This window comes from Neophocaena asiaeorientalis, unplaced genomic scaffold (assembly GCF_003031525.2).
Source record: "Neophocaena asiaeorientalis asiaeorientalis breed wild unplaced genomic scaffold, Neophocaena_asiaeorientalis_V1.1 scaffold275, whole genome shotgun sequence".
Taxonomy (NCBI): domain Eukaryota; kingdom Metazoa; phylum Chordata; class Mammalia; order Artiodactyla; family Phocoenidae; genus Neophocaena; species Neophocaena asiaeorientalis.
The window spans coordinates 8,961,243-8,979,176 of NW_020173679.1; the positions used below are offsets into that span (position 1 = coordinate 8,961,243).

At 49.0% G+C, this 17,934-nt stretch overlaps 1 protein-coding gene across 1 annotated transcript in view; it reads right to left on the reverse strand.

The window, feature by feature from the left end:
- Positions 1-14,742, reverse strand: part of H6PD (hexose-6-phosphate dehydrogenase/glucose 1-dehydrogenase) — a 33,173-nt gene extending 18,431 nt beyond the window's left edge. Inside the window, exon 1 of the mRNA XM_024749695.1 lies at positions 14,374-14,742. Coding sequence (XP_024605463.1) covers positions 14,374-14,378 — 5 coding nt within the window. The 5' untranslated portion in view covers positions 14,379-14,742. The remainder of the gene's footprint in view (positions 1-14,373) is intronic.
- Positions 14,743-17,934: the final 3,192 nt, after the last annotated feature.

Below are 17,934 nucleotides of genomic sequence, written 5' to 3' on the forward strand. Positions count from 1 at the left end.
CTGAAAAGAACCAGTGGAGGGGGTACTATCATAGCACCCCCCCTCATTTTGCACACAGACAAGCTGAGGCTCAGAAGGTGAAGGTCCCGTGGTGGGAAAGCAGGGAGCCGGGCAGGCACCAGGCTCCTTGGCTCCAGGGCTGACGGGCAGCAATTACGCACCGCAGCCTCGCCAAGGTTAGCCTAACTTCTTGGCTAGTTTTCAGCCTCAAATTTGAAGCAGCTGACATGCAGGAAAGGCGAGAGGCCTTGGACCTGTCACAAATGCACCAGAGGGTTTAATTTCTCTGGCCTTCTGCTCTGACCAAGGCTGTAGGGCTTGATACGCTTGATTCCTACTCCATGGCTCTCCCATTCTCCAGTTTCCTGCCAAGGCCAATGCTTTGAAGGAAAGGCAGAGGAAGCGGGAGGAAAGCAACACGGGTTCTCAGACATAGGTGGGGGGACCGGGGCCCAGTCTGGGGTGTGGGAAGACTGAAGAAGGAACAATAATAATTATTATATGGCAAGTATTCTACCGAAAAAGGATTAACAAAATCCTCAACTATGAGGCTACGGTCTAGTTATACAGATAGGGACACTGAGGTTTAAAGAAATAGCAGGACTTCTGCAAAGGCCCTGCAGACCTTCCCACATCTCTTTACCATCCCCTATATCAAGGGGCCAGACCTGCCCCTGACTCTGACATCGACCCCCTCCTCTCACTTTGCCCTTTGCCCCTTCCCCATCTCTCTTGAGATCCATCTCCAAGATGGCCCTGGTTAGTGGCCAAACCAAGATGAGGTTCCAGCAACAGTGTCTGCACCAGTTCTATAGGACACCAGACATTCCCATCATTGGAGCTTTAACTGAAGGACCAAGGGACCACATGAGCAGCCCCCCAGCTTCCTCTTCCGCTGTCCCTTTATGTGCGCTCATGCCCAAATCCACAGACGGCCCAGAGAACCATTCCGCTTTCTCCTCCTGCTGTCCTGTCCTTGGCCCTGCAAGCATTTCTTTCTCACCTGGCAGCCGCCCCTGTCTGGAGGGAAGGGAAAGCTGCAAGGTCAGCGCAGGAAAGAGGCAGCGAGAAATCTGAAGCCCAGAGAACAGCCTGGAGAAGGAGGAGCGGCCAGCTGGCAGCCGCATCTCAGAGCTCCTGCCCGGATACTGGTAGCCAGAGGTCTGGATGCCCCTGGATGGGCAGGCGAGGGAGCCCCGAGGGCCAGCACGTCTACCCCAGCCCAGAAAACTGCAGAAAGCCGTGACGCTTGGCCACTTGGCCTGAGCCGACCCCCGGGCCTCTGTTTAACCCTGTTCTGACTCTGAAGTCGGCTGCGGTCTTCCCTGACCAGCCCTGTCCAGGCTCCCAGTTCCCAGGTTAGACGCCCTTATCTCCTGCTTACGTCCCCCGGCCTCCTTTAAACAAACACAGATCAGAAATATCAGTTACTGCAACACGGTTGCTTACTCTGTGGTTGCTGAACAACCAGGGAACCACCCTTTCCTAAACAAGTCAGGGGGTGTGGCTCTGTGTGCTTGGTTTTCTTATCACCATGTTTTTTAGCCTTAACAGTGTTTCTCAAACTTATACGTGCTTATGAATCTCTTGCGGAGCTTTTCAAAATGCAGATTCTGACGCAGAGGATACGGGGATGGGGCCTAAGGTGCTGAAAGCTGGTCCAAAGAGCCCACTGCGAGGAGAAGGACTCTGGGACACGGAGCGGTGAAGCCCAGAGCCAGGGCTGTTGTCAGCGGAGCATCAGACGAGCTGGAAGGTTTTCAACCTGCCTCCTACTCCCTTCACCAAGGCAATGAACCTCTGATCCAGCAGGCCCAGGGCAGATGCAAGCACGGGTATTTCAAAGCAGTCTCCAACCGCTGAGACTTGCCCATCCCCCTGCAAAACCTGGTTGCTAACGACCTCGAGCCTAATACCTGACATTTACCAAGCAGTCAGCGTGTGCCAGACGACGTAAATGCACTATCTCAACCTTCCCTCAAAACACTGTTGGGGGGCTTCCCTGGTGGCGCAGTGGTTGAGAATCCACCTGCCGATGCAGGGGACACAGGTTCGTGCCCTGGTCCGGGAAGAGCCCACATGCCACGGAGCGGCTGGGCCCGTGAGCCATGGCCGCTGAGCCTGTGCGTCCGGAGCCTGTGCTCCGCAACGGGAGAGGCCACAGCAGTGAGAGGTCCGCGTACCGCAAAACAAATAAAATAGAAAAAACACTGTTGGGAAGGAGTTCTACAAGGATGCCCATTTTACGGATGAGGAAACGGTAGGTGAAGTCAACTGTTGAGTCCCAGAGCCTGAGGCCCCAGTCACTGTGTTAAACAGCTCCCTTAGTCGAGTGGAGGAAGGGGGCCTTTGGATAAGAGAATGGGCTCAAGGCCACCTCTGAGCTGTGTAACCCAATTAAGTCACCCAGGCAGTCCTCACCTTACAAGTGGGCTAATAACCCCAAACTAATGGAGGCTTGCAAAGATGAGCTGAGATGGTAAAAGCCTTGCCATTTCCTCCTCTCAGGGTCTACAGAGCCCAGCCCTGCAGACAGCACAGGACACACCCCAGCATCTGCTGGTCCTCACACCCTGAGAGGAGGAAGACGGGTGCACAGGTGTCCTTCCTGCTGCCCCGACAGAGAATAAACAGGCTCAGAGAAGCCCAATTACGTCGAAGTCGAGGTCAGGGTCCCCGCCCTGGAGCAGAGGGGAGGTAACAGGGAACCAGACGGCTCTACATCCACCTGTGGCCTAAACTGCTCTTAGGCTGCGAGGCTCTGCTTTTGAAGGATTTTCTGAAGCACTTCCTCCTGCCTCCTTGCCTACTCTGAGAGGAACGGGCTGTGAAATACAACCCCTACTAAGATTACATACTTGAACTTAGCCAAAAGACACGGAAGCGGCATTCCAACGGCTGATCCTGCTATGCATCGCTTCTATTTTTAATTAATAAATAAGAAAACTATTAGTGCAAAGTTTGAGCTGCTCCAGGACAGGAGGACAGTGTATTAGACTGTGGATTGGAACATATGATGGTCCTTCCCCAGAAGAATCTAAACACCACGTAACCCTGAACATGCATGTACCCTGGCGGGCCTCAGTTTCCCCATCTGTGAAGAGATGGAGCTAAAGGACCTCTACAGCACTTTCCTGCCCCTAAACTCTGTTTTCCAAGGAAAGGAGATAACATCTCTATTATCAGGGAGACGGCCACAGCCTTTCTGTAAGGGCACTTTAGCGCTTGCAGCCTTAGGCCCGGAAATACAGGACTGAAATAGGAAGCATGGAGCTGATAACTGAGTGTCACCCAGAAGTTAAGGCCAAACTCTTCGAAGCTATAACTTCAGTGTGTGGAGGATGCGATTTCATTTACGACGATTATTATTCAAGATACTTGCCAGAAACACACTACGGTACCAAGTGCGGTGCCGCGGAGGCATCCTCTGGGGTGACAAGGCTCATCCCAGAGTCGGGACTGACCGGGCCCACGTCCAGAGTCCAGGGCACCTCTCGCTGCCCCCAGCTCCAGGGTGAGGGGTTCCTACCGGGCAACCTGGGAGACTCACCTTGTAAAGTGCGGCTCTGCTAACATCCCCAAAGCTGTGAGCACTGACGTGGCCAGCCAGAGGGTATGGACCAGAAGCGGGCTTCCCGTCTGTTCTGCCCAAAGTGAAAGAGGCAGATGTGGGGTGCACCCAGGACCAGTCCCGGCACAGCCCCAGCCTGCGCGGGCGCTCCAGCGGCAGAGCCGTTTCTGGGAAGCCACGGGACGAAGCACCTCTGATCCTCTGGTCCCAGCAGACAAGCGGCAGGAGAAAGGAGCTGGGAGGTGAACGCCAGTGGCTGCTGCCGCTCTGATCCCTTTCCCAATGCCACGTGGACACCTTTGACCTCTACCTTCTGTTTGCCCAGCAGGAGGAAGGGAGATTTCCTTCAAATCACAGCTCAGGAGCTCGGAATATTTAGAAGAATGCATGGGAGTAAAACAAGAGTTCAAAGTAAAGGTGACTTTTAGCTAAAGTACAAGGGGAAGTGCCCCGTCCCTTCTACACTCGCCAACTCCAATGTGTTTCCTGCACTCTCTCCTTTGCGTTCTGGGTCCTCCGTACATCCCCAAGCAGATGCCAGCCGGACCCTTCACGATGAACTGTGACCTGCATGCGTCCGCCTCAAGGCTGGACAGGGGACAGAATCCATAAGATCAGCTCTGAGGCTTTTTCTTCCCTAATCTCAGAGAATCCTTATTCACATCACCTCGTTAGGTATCATTCCTGGGTGCCTGTGACCCAAATGGCGTGCTGGAGCCACCGCATACCTGCACACAAGATGCCATGGCTAAATCTTCAGGCATTTGTCAAGTCAGTTGTTAAACACAGCCATTACTAAAAACCAAATTACACAAATTTATAACCAAAGAAGTTAAAAACAAAGGGATTAGGGGAATTCTCTGGTGGTCCAGTGGTTAGGACTCCAAGCTTTCACTGCCAAGGGCCCGGGTTCAATCCATGGTCAGGGAACTAAGATCCCACAAGCCAGTGTGGCACAGCCAAAGAAAAAAATAAATAAATAAAACTCTTAAAACAAAAACAAAACAAACAAAGGTATTAAATACTCAACACTCCCTAACTGATTTACTTCATTTTACTATTATCTATGCTCTTGACATTATTTAACCTATTGTGTCCATAAGGTGAAGATAGATACTCTGTAACGTGTGCTGGAGGCTGGCCAGAGTGGGAACATTTACACAGCAGGTGTCTGTCGGCAAATGCCATCAACCTGCCTCCCCACCACCAACCGCAACCCTTTCAGAGGTTGTTAAACATTCACCAGCACACAAATGCCCATACACCAAGTGGTAATTTCCAGTCTGGACTTTCTCCCCCTAAACTCCCTTCTCGTACAATCAACTACTACTCTGACACCAACAGCTGGGTGCCCGCAAGACTTAACCACGTTCAAAGCTGAACTGCCTTATCCCCCAAATGCTCCAAATGCAGATCTTCCCCATCCATGGCAAACGGCACCTCAAACATTCCAGGTGTCAGGCCAGAAACCTTGGGGTCATCCGATCTGTCAGCAAGTCCTATAGTTTCTGTGACCAACACTTATCTAGCATACAACTACTTCCCACCATTCTCACCTCCTTCCACCTCTGCACTCTGGTCCCAGCCACCATCACCTCTGTCTGGACCACTGTAGGAACCAGCTCACTGGCCTCCCGTTTCTATCTTCGCCCGAACCCAGCAGAGTGATCTGTTTATAGCATCAGTCAGATCATGTCATTCTTCTGTTCGGTGGCCTGCGGGGTCTACACATTCTGGCCTCCCATCTATTACCTCTTTGATCTTTTCTCCTATTCTCTGCCCCTCTCTGGGCTCCAGCCACCCATCCTCCTGCCTCAGGGCCTTTGTACTTGCTGTTCCCGCTGCCTGACCTACTTTTCCCTGCAGGTGTCCACGTGGCCCACTCCCTCACTAACTGCAATTCTTTGCTGAGATGTCACCTTCTCAGTGAGGCTTTCTCAGCCGACTCTGAGTAAAAGCGTAAACCTCCAATCCTCATCTCATCCCCTGCTTTATTTCTCCCCGTAGTACATATCTGTATGTGATAAGTATATTTATTTTGTTTATTGTCTGTCACCCCCCCCCCCCCCCCCAAACACAAGGGTTTTTGTGTTTTGTTCACTGCCCACCTCCAGGGCCTGGCACACAGAAGGTACACTATAAATATTTGCTGAATGAACAAAAGAATTCCCATTGCCCAAGACCACCATCACCTGTGTATAAGCACCTGCGTGTGAATGATGGCACGAAGGAATAAATCTCTAATGGTGACTTCAAGCACTGTGACACAGCACACAATGGCAGCAGCTCACTACCTGAAATGATACTATGAACAATAAAAGAGAATATAGAGCATTTAACTAAATGCCAAATACTGGGCTAAGAGCTTCACAGGCACCATGCCATTTAATTCTTGCCACAGCTTATGAGACAGGTACTATTATTGTCCCCATTTTTAGAATGAGTAGAGAGAAAACTAAGGTGCAGAGAGATAAAATAACTTACTGAAGGTCAGGCAGCTCAGAGGTGAGAGGATTTGAATACAGGCAGCCTGGTTCCAGCACTTACTTCCCACCTACCTGTAAAACGTGTGACTACAACCCCAAATAGCAAATTTAAAACACTGTTTTAGGGGCGTTCCTGGTGGGGCAGTGGTTGAAAATCCGCCTGCCAATGCAGGGGACACGGGTTCGAGCCCTGGTCCGGGAAGAGCCCACATGTCACAGAGCAACTAGGCCTGTGCGCCACAACTACAGAGCCTGAGCTCTAGAGCCCCTGAGCCACAACTGCTGAATCCCACACGCCACAACTACTGAAGCCCGTGCGCCTAGAGCCTGTGCTCTGCAACAAGAGAAGCCACCGCAATGAGAAGCCCGCGCACTGCAACGAAGAGTAGCCCCCGCTCGCCACAACTAGAGAAAGCCCACGCACAGCAGCATCAAAGACCCAATGCAGCCAAAAATAAATAAGTAAATCACAAAAAAAAAACCCAAAAAAACCCCACTGTTTTAGTGTGGACACTGATTCTGCTCCCCTCCAAGACTGGAATGACAGTGGTCTAAACACTCACGTAAGCGACCCAAGCTGGTCGGCAGCTCTGCTTCCCTGCTGTGAATGGCCGTGGCCTCCCACGTCCACTCTAACAGTGATTCGCTCACCTTCGTTCTAACGTCACGAAAACACTGTATTTAAGCCTGAGCTGCTTTCTTTAAACCTGGAAGGCCCTTTGCCGGGGACGGGCTTGTTTCTGCACTCCTTAGCCACTTAGTAGCTGTGTGAGCTTACACAAGTTATTTAACCCCTCCCAACCTCGACCACAGAGTGGGAAAACAAGTCGATGAGAAGCACGAAAGGAGACAGTCCATATAAAGCACTTGGCGCGGTGCTCGGCACGCCGTAGCACCCGAGAAATGTTAGCCTCTGTCACTATCAAACCAAGAACATCAGAGTAAGGCGACTTCTCCCGCTCGTCTCCTGGAACTGCCACAGAACCAGTTAACTTCCCACAACAGAAAAAAATCAAAGGGATATAATGCTGAGATGGTTAAAAAAAAGTCCCCACCCCAGCCCATGAGGGGTTTATAATCTGGCCCAAAGAATACAGGAGTAGAGTAAACCTCTAACTCTGCAGCCCTGGGCCTTTCACTTAACTTACTCAGGGCCTTTTCTCCAGGTGGAAAATGGGGATCGTCCACCTCATTTTAATGTCTGGGGGGAAAAACCCCCGTATCATGACGGTGAAAATACTTTGAGAGGTAATGGTGGTAAGAGGTCTCCTAGACAGAGAGCCACCCAGCTCCCAGCTCGGGGCAACAAAAAGCAAAACCAGACATCCTGCTCTGTCCGTGGGTTAGGGCCTGGCAGAGTCCATGGTGGAATCTGGCAACAAGCAGTGACATTCTGCCTCGTTCCATCAATAAAGGGAGAAGTGGGTGGGCCACAGAGGACCAAAGGTGCTTCCTGGTTTCCCTGTGCCCACAGATTTGACTGTTTCCCTTTTAAACAGCCTAAAACCATCTGACAATAAGAGTCACTTAGTAAATTCTAGTCTTTGGATGAAAATAACTTTGAATGTTTGCCTGGAGTGGTTATTTGCTGAGCAGTTATGTACCTCAAAGAAACATGTACACAAAATACTGCCTAAAAGTGAGCTCTGTGCATGCCAAACACTGAGCCTTTTTATCTCAGGTGCTCCTAAAACTTGCCAAAAGATTAGCCTCATAAGCTGATCACTGTAGAAAATGTACAACATAATTTAAAACACACTCAGCCTGCTGGATGCTGGTGGGGGACCTCGACGCCCAAGGAGACAGGAGGAACCCCCAAATGAACCGGTAGGACGTGGGGGGACTGAGCAGGGAGGAGAATTGGAGGCCGGAGGGCACCCCGGGGGGGGGGTGGCTGAGAGGGGGGGAGGGGTCCCCACACCTGGAGGGACCCTTGGGGGCTCGTATCAGGGGGGAGTACGCCCAGCATTTCCTCTGCCCAGTCGGCTGGGGAACCCTGCCCAGTTATTGGGCTGGGTCCTACGCCCGCCCTCAGAGGCCCCCTCAGGGCTCCATTTGTCCTGGGGGCGTAGGAGGGAGGCCGGAGGAGAACAGGAAAGGCAGGCGGGAGGGGCCCTCCATGACCGGAGGAGCGGGAGTGGGAGAGGAGCAGAGGGTGTTGGCCCCACCCACTCGACCCTGGGAAGCATTCTGGGCTCCCAGGTGGGGTTCCCCCGCCCCCTGAGACTAGAGGCGGGAGGCACGCCTGGGTCCCTTCTGTTCCACTGAGCCTAAGCCCCACCCCCACACCTCCCGGGGCCTTTTCCAGCCTTGTGGTCCTAAGCATAGGCCCCGCCCACCACCCAAACCCCGCCCCTGCTTAGGCCCTGCCCTCCACAGCCAAGGTCTTTTCCACCTTTTTTTTTTTCCTCCTCTTTTTTACTACTGCAGTTCTGTTTTACCTTCCGGTTGTTGTTTCATCTATATTTTTATTTTTATATTCTTTCTAACATATCTGTTCATTTCCTAGTCTAATTTTTTTACTTTGTTATTGTTCTCTCTTTTTTTTTTTTTTTGCCACCTGACACGGAGTGCTGGACCTTGGTTCACGAGCCAGGTGTTGGGCCAAAGCTCCTGAGATGGGAGCTCCAAATATGAACCACTGGACAAACAGAGAACCTCAGACCCTAGGGAATATTCATCAGAGTGAGGTCTCCCGGAGCTCCTCATCTCAGCACCAAGACCAGCTCTACACACCAGCCTACAAGCTCCAGTGTTGGAAGCCTCAGGCCAAACAACCAGTACGACAGGAACACAACACAATCCAACTCATAAAAAAAAAAAATGAGATGGCAAAAAAATATGTCACAGATGAAGGAGCAAGGTAAAATCCTACAAGATCAAATAAATGAAAAGGAAATAGGCAATCTACCTGAAAAAGAATTCGGAGTAATGATAGTAAAGATGATCCAGAATCTCAGAAATAGAATGGAGGCATGGATTGAGAAAATACAAGAAATGCTTAACAAAGATCTAGAAGAACTAAAGAACAAACAAACAGAGATGAACAACACAATAACTGAAATGAAAAATACCCTAGAAGGAATCCATAACAGAATAACAGAGGGAGAAGAATGAATAAGTGAGCTGTAAGACAAAAAGGCAGAAATAACTGCTGAGGAGCAGAATAAAGAAAAAAGAATGAAAAGAATTGAAGACAATCTCAGAGACCTCTGGGACAACACTAAACACACCAACATTCGAATTACAGGGGTCCCAGAAGAAGAAGAGAAAAAGAAAGGGTCTGAGAAAATATTTGAAGGGATTATAATGGAAAAGTTCCCTAACATGGGAAAGGAAATAGTCATCCAAGTCCAGGAAGCACAGAGTCCCACAGGATAATCCCTAGGAGAAACACACCAAGACATATTAATCAAACTAACAAAAATTAACTTCAAAGAAAAAATATTAAAAGCAGCAAGGGAAAAACACAAAATAACATACAAAGGAATCCCATAAGGTTATCAGCTGATTTTTCAGTGGAAACTCTGCAGGCCAGAAGGGAGTAGCAGGATATACTTAAAGTGATGAAAGAGAAAAACCTACAACCAAGATTACTCTACCCAGCAAGGATCTCATTCAGATTCAATGGAGGAATCAAAAGCTTTTCATATAAGCAAAAGCTCAGAGAATTCAGCACCACCAAACCAGCTTTACAACAAATGCTAAAGGAACTTCTCTAGGCGGGAAACACAAGAGAAGAAAAAGACCCACAAAAACAATTAAGAAAATGGTAATAGGAACATACATATCAATAATAACCTTGAATGTAAATGGATTAAATGCCCCAACCAAAAGATACAGACTGGCTGAATAGATCCAAAAACAAGACCCATCTATATCCTGTCTACAAGAGACCCACTTCAGACCTAGGGAAACATACAGACTGAAAGTGAAGTGGGGGGTGGAAAAAGATATTCCATGCAAATGGAAATCAAAAGAAAGCTGGAGTAGCAATACTCGTATCAGATTAAATAGACTTTAAAATACTGTCACAATAGATAAGGAAGGACACTACATAATGATCAAGGGATCAATCCAAAAAGAAGATATTAACAATTACAAATGTTTAGGCACCCAACATAGGAGCACCTCAATACATAAGGCGAATGCTAACAACCATGAAAGGGGAGATCGACAGTAACACAGTAACAGTAGGGACTTTAACACCCCACTTACACAAATGGACAGATCATCCAAACAGAAAATAAATAAGGAAACACAAGCTTTAAATGACACAATACACCAGATTTAATTGATATTTATAGAACATTCCACCCAAAAGTGGCAAAATACACTTTCTTCTCAAGTGCACATGGAACATTCTTCAGGATAGATCACATCTTGGGTCACAAATCAAGCCTCAGAAAATTTAAGAAAATTGAAATCGTATCAAGCAACTTTTTTCACCACAACGCTATGAGACTGGAAATCAATTACAGGAAAAAAACTGAAAAAAACACAAATACATGGAGGCTAAACAGTGCACTACTAAATAACCAAGAGATCACTGAAGAAATCGAAGAAAAAATTTAAAAATACATAGAAACAAATGACAACGAAAACACGACAACCCAAAACTTATGGGACACGGCAAAAACAATTCTAAGAGAGAAGTTTATAGCAATTCAATCTCACCTCAAGAAACAAGAAAAATCTCAAATAAACAATCCAACCCTACACCTAAAGCAACTAGAGAAAGAAGAACAAAGAAAACCCAAAGTCAATAGAAGGAAAGAAGTCATAAAGATCAGAGCAGAAATAAATGAAATAGAAACAAAGAAAACAATAGCAAAGATCATAAAACTAAAAGCCGGTTCTCTGAGAAGATAAACAAAAATTGATAAACCCTTAGCCAGCCTCATCAAGAAAAAAAAGGGAGAGGACGCAAATCAATAAAATTAGAAATGAAAAAGGAGAAATCACAACTGACACTGCAGAAATACAAAGGATTATAAGGGACTACTACAAACAAGTATATGCCAATAAAATGGACAACCACGAAGAAATGGACAAATTCTTGGAAAGGGACAATTTTCCAAGACTGAACCAGGAAGAATTAGAAAATATAAACAGACCTATCAGAAGTAACGAAATTGAAACTGTAACTAAAAATCTTCCAAGAAACAAAAGTCCAGGACCAGATGGCTTCACAGGCGAATTCTACCAAACATTTAGAGAAGAGCTAACACTGATCCTTCTCAAACTCTTCCAAAAAATTGCAGAGGGAGGAACACTCACTAATTCATTCTATGAAGCCACCATCTCCCTGATACCAAAAGCCAAAAGATACCACAAAAAAAGAAAATTATACACCAATATTACTGATGAACATAGATGTAAAAATCCTGAACAAAATACTAGCAAACAGAATCCAATAACATATTAAAAGGATCATAAACCATGATCAAGTGGCATTTATCCCAGAGATGCAAGGATTCTTCAATATACACAAATCAATCAATGTGATACAGCACATTAACAAATCGATGATCATCTCAATAGATGCAGAAAAAGCTTTTGGCAAAATTCAACACCCATTTATGATAAAAACTCTCCAGAAAATAGGCATAAAGGCAACCTACCTCCACACAATAAAGGCCATATATGACAAACCCACAGCAAACATCATACTCAATGGTGAAAAACTGAAAGCATTTCCACATGATCAGGAACAAGACAAGGATTCCACTCTTGCCACTCTTATTCAACATAGTTTTGGAAGTCCTAGCCATGGCAATCAGAGAAGAAAAAGAAATAAAAGGAATAGAAACTGGAAAAGAAGTAAAACTGTCACTGTTTGCAGATGCCATGATACTATACACAAAGAATCCTAAAGATGCCACCAGAAAACTACTAGAACTAATCAATGAATTTGGTAAGGTTGCAGGATACAAAATTAATGCACAGAAATCTCTGACATTCCTATACACTAACAATGAAAAATCAGAAAGAGAAATTAAGGAAACAATCCCATTTACGATCACAACAGAAAGAATAATATACCTAGGAATAAACCTATCTAAGAAGGTAAAAGATGTGCACTCAGAAAACTATAAAACACTGATGAAAGAAATCAAAGACGACATAAACAGATGGAGAAATATACCATATTCTTGGATTGGAAGAATCAATATTGTGAAAATGACTATACTACCCAAGAAATCTACAGATTCAATGCAATCCCTATCAAACTACCAATGGCGTTCTTCACAGAATTAGAACAAAAAAGTTTACAATTCATATGGAAACACAAAAGTCCCCAAATAGGGCTTCCCTGGTGGCGCAGTGGTTGGGAGTCCGCCTGCCGATGCAGGGGACACGGGTTCGTGCCCCGGTCTGGGAGGATCCCGCATGCCGCGGAGCGGCTGGGCCTGTGAGCCATGGCCGCTGGGCCTGCGCGTCCGGAGCCTGTGCTCCGCAACGGGAGAGGCCACAGCAGTGAGAGGCCCGCGTACCGCAAAAAAAAAAAAAAAAAAAAAAAAAAAAGTCCCCAAATAGCCAAAGCAATCTTGAGAAAGAAAAACAGAGAGGGAGGAATCAGGCTCGCCGACTTCAAACTATACTACAAAGCTACAGTAATCAAGACAGTATGGTACTGGCATAAAAGCAGAAATATAGATCAATGGTACAAGATAGAAAGCCCAGAGATAGACCCACGCACATATGGTCACCTAATTTACAACAAAAGAGGCAAGAACATACAACGGAGAAAAGACAGCCTCTTCAATAAGTGGTGCTGGGAAAACTGGACAGCTACATGTAAAAGAATGAAATTAGAACACTACCTAACACCATACACAAAAATAAACTCCAAATGGATTAAAGACCTAAATGTAAGACCAGACACTACAAAACTCTTAGAAGAAGACTTCCCTGGTGGCACAGTGGTTAAGAATCTGCCTGCCAATGCAGGAGACATGGGTTCGAGCCCTGGTCAGGGACGATCCCACATGCCGAGGAGCCACTAAGCCCTTGTGCCACAACTACTGAGCCTGCGTGCTAGAGCCCATGAGCCACAACTACTGAGCCCGTGTGCCACAACTACTGAAGATGTCGCACCTAGAGCCTGTGCTCCGCAACAAGAGAAGCCACCCTAATGACAAGCCCACACACTGCAACGAAGAGTAGCCCCCGCTCGCCACGACTAGAGAAAGCCCATGCACAGCAACGAAGACCCAATGGAGCCAAAAATAAATAAATAACTTTTAACACGTTTATTAGAGTATAATTGCTTTAAGTGCTGATGAACCTAGTGGCAGGGCAGGAATAAAGACGTAGACATAGAGAGTGGACTTGAGGACACGGGGTGCGGGGGGGGAAGCTGGGGTGAAGTGAGAGTGGCATTGACACAAATGTAAAATAGATGGCTAGTGGGAAGCAGCAGCATAGACAGGGAGATCAGCTCTGTGCTCTGCGAGGACCTAGAGGGGTGGGATAGGGAGGGTGGGAGGGAGGCTCAAGAGGGAGGGGATATGGGGATATATGTATACATATGCCTGATTCACTTTGTTGTACAGCAGAAACTGCAGAAACGAACACAGTATTGTGAAGCAATTATACTCCAATAAAGATCTATAAAAATAAAAAATATATACATGGAAAAAAAATACACCTGGTCTACCCAGGTTTCCCTCATTGGCTACCTTTCACGAGCTACGGGCCTGGTGGGGGGTGGGGACAGAGAGTTGGGGGACAAGCAATTTCGGCTTATGATTTTTCCAGAAGTTCTCACTGCCAGCTACACATTCAAGTTTGAGTGAGCAGATTTTCAGAGACCCAGATAGGTTTACTTCTGCAAAACCATTCACTGGATGGATGTGTTTGAAACGCTGATCGAAACCTGATCGCTAATGCCAAAGATTAAGCAGATTCCGGGGTGGGGGAGTGGGGAAGCCGCAAGTTCCTCCTCTCACTGAACTGAACTGCAGAAGGCCTAGGAAAGGGGATGCCGCCGGCCCCTCCGGACCAGCCTCGACCGCGCCTGGCTGCCTCCTCCCCACCCGCCACCAAACACAACTGCCGCGTCAGGGGATCTACGGAGGCAGAAGCGAACAATAATTTATTTCGCGGAAGGAAGGCGGAGAAGGGAATTCGGGCGGGTGGGTGGTGTCTGGGGTGACTCTTCCCAACTGAACGCCCAAGGATTTCACAGCCACGAGGGGCCGGCCTCCCGGGCCTGCAGGTTCGGCTGGACGCGAGCACGCGGTCACCCTCCGGCTGTAAATAATTCCTGCGGCCAAAGGAGCCGGAGAGAAAGCGGGGGATGCAGCTTACTTCATCTCGCCCGTCAGAGCCGGCCGCTTCTCCGGGAAACGTCGGGGGCTGCGCAGGGCGCCCGGTGCTGTGGGCCGAGCTCAGGCCAGGCAGGGGCCCCACGCATCCTCTTCCGCCCGCCGGGCCCACCCTAGCAGGGGCGCGTCACGCGGCCCCGCGCCTGACGCGCGCTCGGGTTTCGCCAGCGACGCCGGGGACGGCGAACGGGGAGGGCGCGAGGCCAGGTCCGGCCCGACCGACCCTTCCCGGCCCAACCCGAGACTCGTCACTGTCCGCGAGGGCGCTGCAGCCGCAGGACCTTGGCCTCAGACCCCTGCGGTCTCGGCGCGCGCGCGCGCGCAGAAGCCCCCCCCCCACCGGGTCAGGGACGCGCACGCGCAGTGGGACCAGGCGAGGGGCGCGCGCAGTGGGGCCGAACCAGGGGCAGGCGGCGGAGGCGCAGGCGAGACCACGCCCCCTAGCTCCGGTCGCTGTGGGTAGGGCTAGGGGTCGGGGTCTGGGCCCTCCCACATGATTCCTTGGTTCCCGTGGATGGGCTGGACTTAAGAACGAAGTGAGCGAACCCTTCTCTGTCGCCTTGGGTTCTCTTGTGCATCGTAGAGGCCGCCTTCTGGGCCACAGGAGGGCCGAGGGAAGTGGTTGTGTCGAGGAGCCGGGTTGCCCACGATGTGGCACAAGCTGTGGGACCTGGAACAGGTCACTTGACCTCGCTTTTCTCCATCTATGGAACGAGCGGCTTGGTGCGTCCCATTTTTAATATCCAGAAGGAGTGATTTACGGGTGGGAGAGCAGGCTATGGGCCGTGTCTCCACCAGACAGCTTCAGCTCTCTGACTACACTCGTGTGACCTTGAAGACACTAACCTGTGATAAGTGCCCAGGAAGTGGTAGCTTGCACCTGTGTGGCTTTATTAGCAAGATCGTGGATGGGCAAAAGGCCTTCTCTGCGGGGTGATGGTGAGGTTACAAAGAGATGACAGGGTGAGCTACCTCTCTGAGCACTCAGTGGGTGGTATGCCTGTCCTCTGCCCCACTCTTCTCCATTATCATGCAGTACCTGACCCTCACTCTCACCTTCATGCCCACTTTCCTCCCAGCCCTACAGCGTGGTCAGTGCCCCCTGTGGGGCCGCAGCCATCAGAGAAGCTGCTGCTCCTTCCCGCTTCTCAGCAGACCCTGGGTGACCTTGAGTTAAATAAGGCAGGGCTGCTGCTACCTTGACCAGCCAGGCCACCCAGGACCACCTCCTGGATGGTCTCATCCCTACTCCTGAGCATCTTAGCTCTGTCCCTTCTTCAGACCCACCTTCCTACCATCCCAGAGACAGGAGAATGCCTGGTCACCTGTGCTGCAGAGCGCTTGACCACCCAACAGAGGGCATTCTGACCAGAGAAAGAAGACTTTTAGCAGCTTTTGATTCCATGAAGGTTCCATTAGAGGTAGGAATGTCAGGAACTAGCAGAAGGAACTTGGCAGTGGCCAGCAGAACTAAGTAGGGCCAACAGGCGTGATTACCACACAGGATATTAAGCAAGAGGGTTCCAGGAAGGCTGGGGAGCCAAGGGGGGCTGGGCTCCACTGTCATCAAAGCTGGGGGCCATCTGGGGGCCTGCACAGAGCTGCTGGGCCTCAGCAAGGATTTGGCCATACTGGGTGGGACCTGAGAGGAGAGTCAAGGAGCCAGGTCCCTGCCCGGCTGCCTCCATAGCTGGAAGTGGGTGGGAGGGTCTAGGGCAGCGGCCAGCCAAACTGTGCTGGACGATGCCAGGACTTGGCCAAGAGCCCTTCCCATGTTCGTAACCCTGGGTGCACGGTGCACTCGCGTAGCATGTAAACTGGGGCCAAAGGAGGCACAGATGGGAGAAGGTAGTGCTCAGAGACTGATATGAGCGGTGGGGACGTTTCCCAGATCCCTGTACAGCCAACATCCGTTACCTCGAGGGCACCTCTCAAAACATCCCAAAGCCAAGTCAGCAGTAACCAGCTTATTAAGAACATGCATGTGTCCACTTAGGTGTCAGTGGGGTGGGGACTGGGGAGTGACATGAAATGAGCCTAGGGTGTCACAGCTGTTCTCCCTGCCAGTACTTCCATGCCCACACATAGTTGAGATGTTTTCATTTCTCTATCCTCCTCCCTCACTCTTAGTCCTTATCTCAGTCTCTTCCTGACTCTGTACCTTCTAGTCTGATCTGGACCATTACTTTGCTTTCTTTCCATCATGAAAACAATTTGGTTTCATCCAGGTGTGAGAGCATTGCCCCCTAAAACCAAAAATCTCAAAGCTTGTCCACGGGGCTTTATGATGAGCTTTAGTACCTTTGCATACCTAAAGCTTTTCTCATTTCTTTGCTAACAGCAGCTACAAGGCCACATCACAAGATACGCCACGTCACAGGTTATGCCACATCACAAGGTACTCCATATCCCATCGGACCAGGTATGCCCAAAACCCTCTGAAGGAAGCCGGAAGAAAGGAGTGATGCCCTGTGGTGGTGATGGAGGGTGTCCCGTGACCTGAACTGTGTCTGCAAGGAGCGCCCTGGAGCTCTGTTTGAAGCTGACTTTTTTTGTCTTCCTAAACTGTAGGGTAGGCAGAAGTCAGGGTTAATTCAGCCTGCTTCCCAGATGTGGAAAGTGAGACCTGGAGAGACGAGTGACTCACAAGAGAGGGCAGTGGAGTTAGAAATAAAATCATGTTGCAGTTTCTATTTTGGGGCAGCAGTCACTAAGTCAGTTCTACTTCTTCACTCTGCTCTTTGTACAGGGTGGGGAGGAAAGAACAGGTGTCATGGATTTTCAACCACCAGTACATCTTTTCATCCCCAGGCATGAGAAAGCCCAGCACTCTCTCTTTCTCTCTCTCTCTCTCTCTCTCTATTTTTTAAGATTAGCTTCATAAAGTCTACATAAAGTAGCTACATATTGGTTTCTATGGTGGCCATAACAGTTGACTACCATTTAGTGGCTCAGACAAAGCAAATATATTATCTTACAGCCCTTTAGGTCAGAAGTCTGATGTGGGTCTCACCAAACTAAAACCAAGGGGTGGCAGGGCTGCTGTGTTCCTCTCAAGGGGAGCCCTTTTCTTGCTCATCTGGGTGTTGGCAGAATTCAGATCCTTGTGGTTTTAGGACTAAGATCCCTGTTCCCTTGCTGGCTATCAGCTGAGGGCCATTCCCAGCTTCTAGAAGCTAGCACATTCCCTGGCTTGTGGCCTCCTTCCTCAATCTTCATAGCCAGCAATGGCAGGTCAAGTGCTTTGTATCTCTCATCATTATTTTTAGGTTCACCTCTCTAATGCATCTGGGAAAGGACCTCTGCTTTTAAGGACTCATGATTAGACTGGGCACACTTATGCAAACCAGGATCATCTCCCCATCTCAGACTCCATGTGTTTAATCACAGCTACAAAGTCCCTTTTGCCATATAAGGTGACATACTCACAGGTTCCAGACATTAGGGCCTGGACATCTTCAGGGAATCATTATTCTGCCTACCACAGATTATAAATCTCCAGACTCTCAGACTCTCTTGATTGTCCAGGATCTTTATCACATGA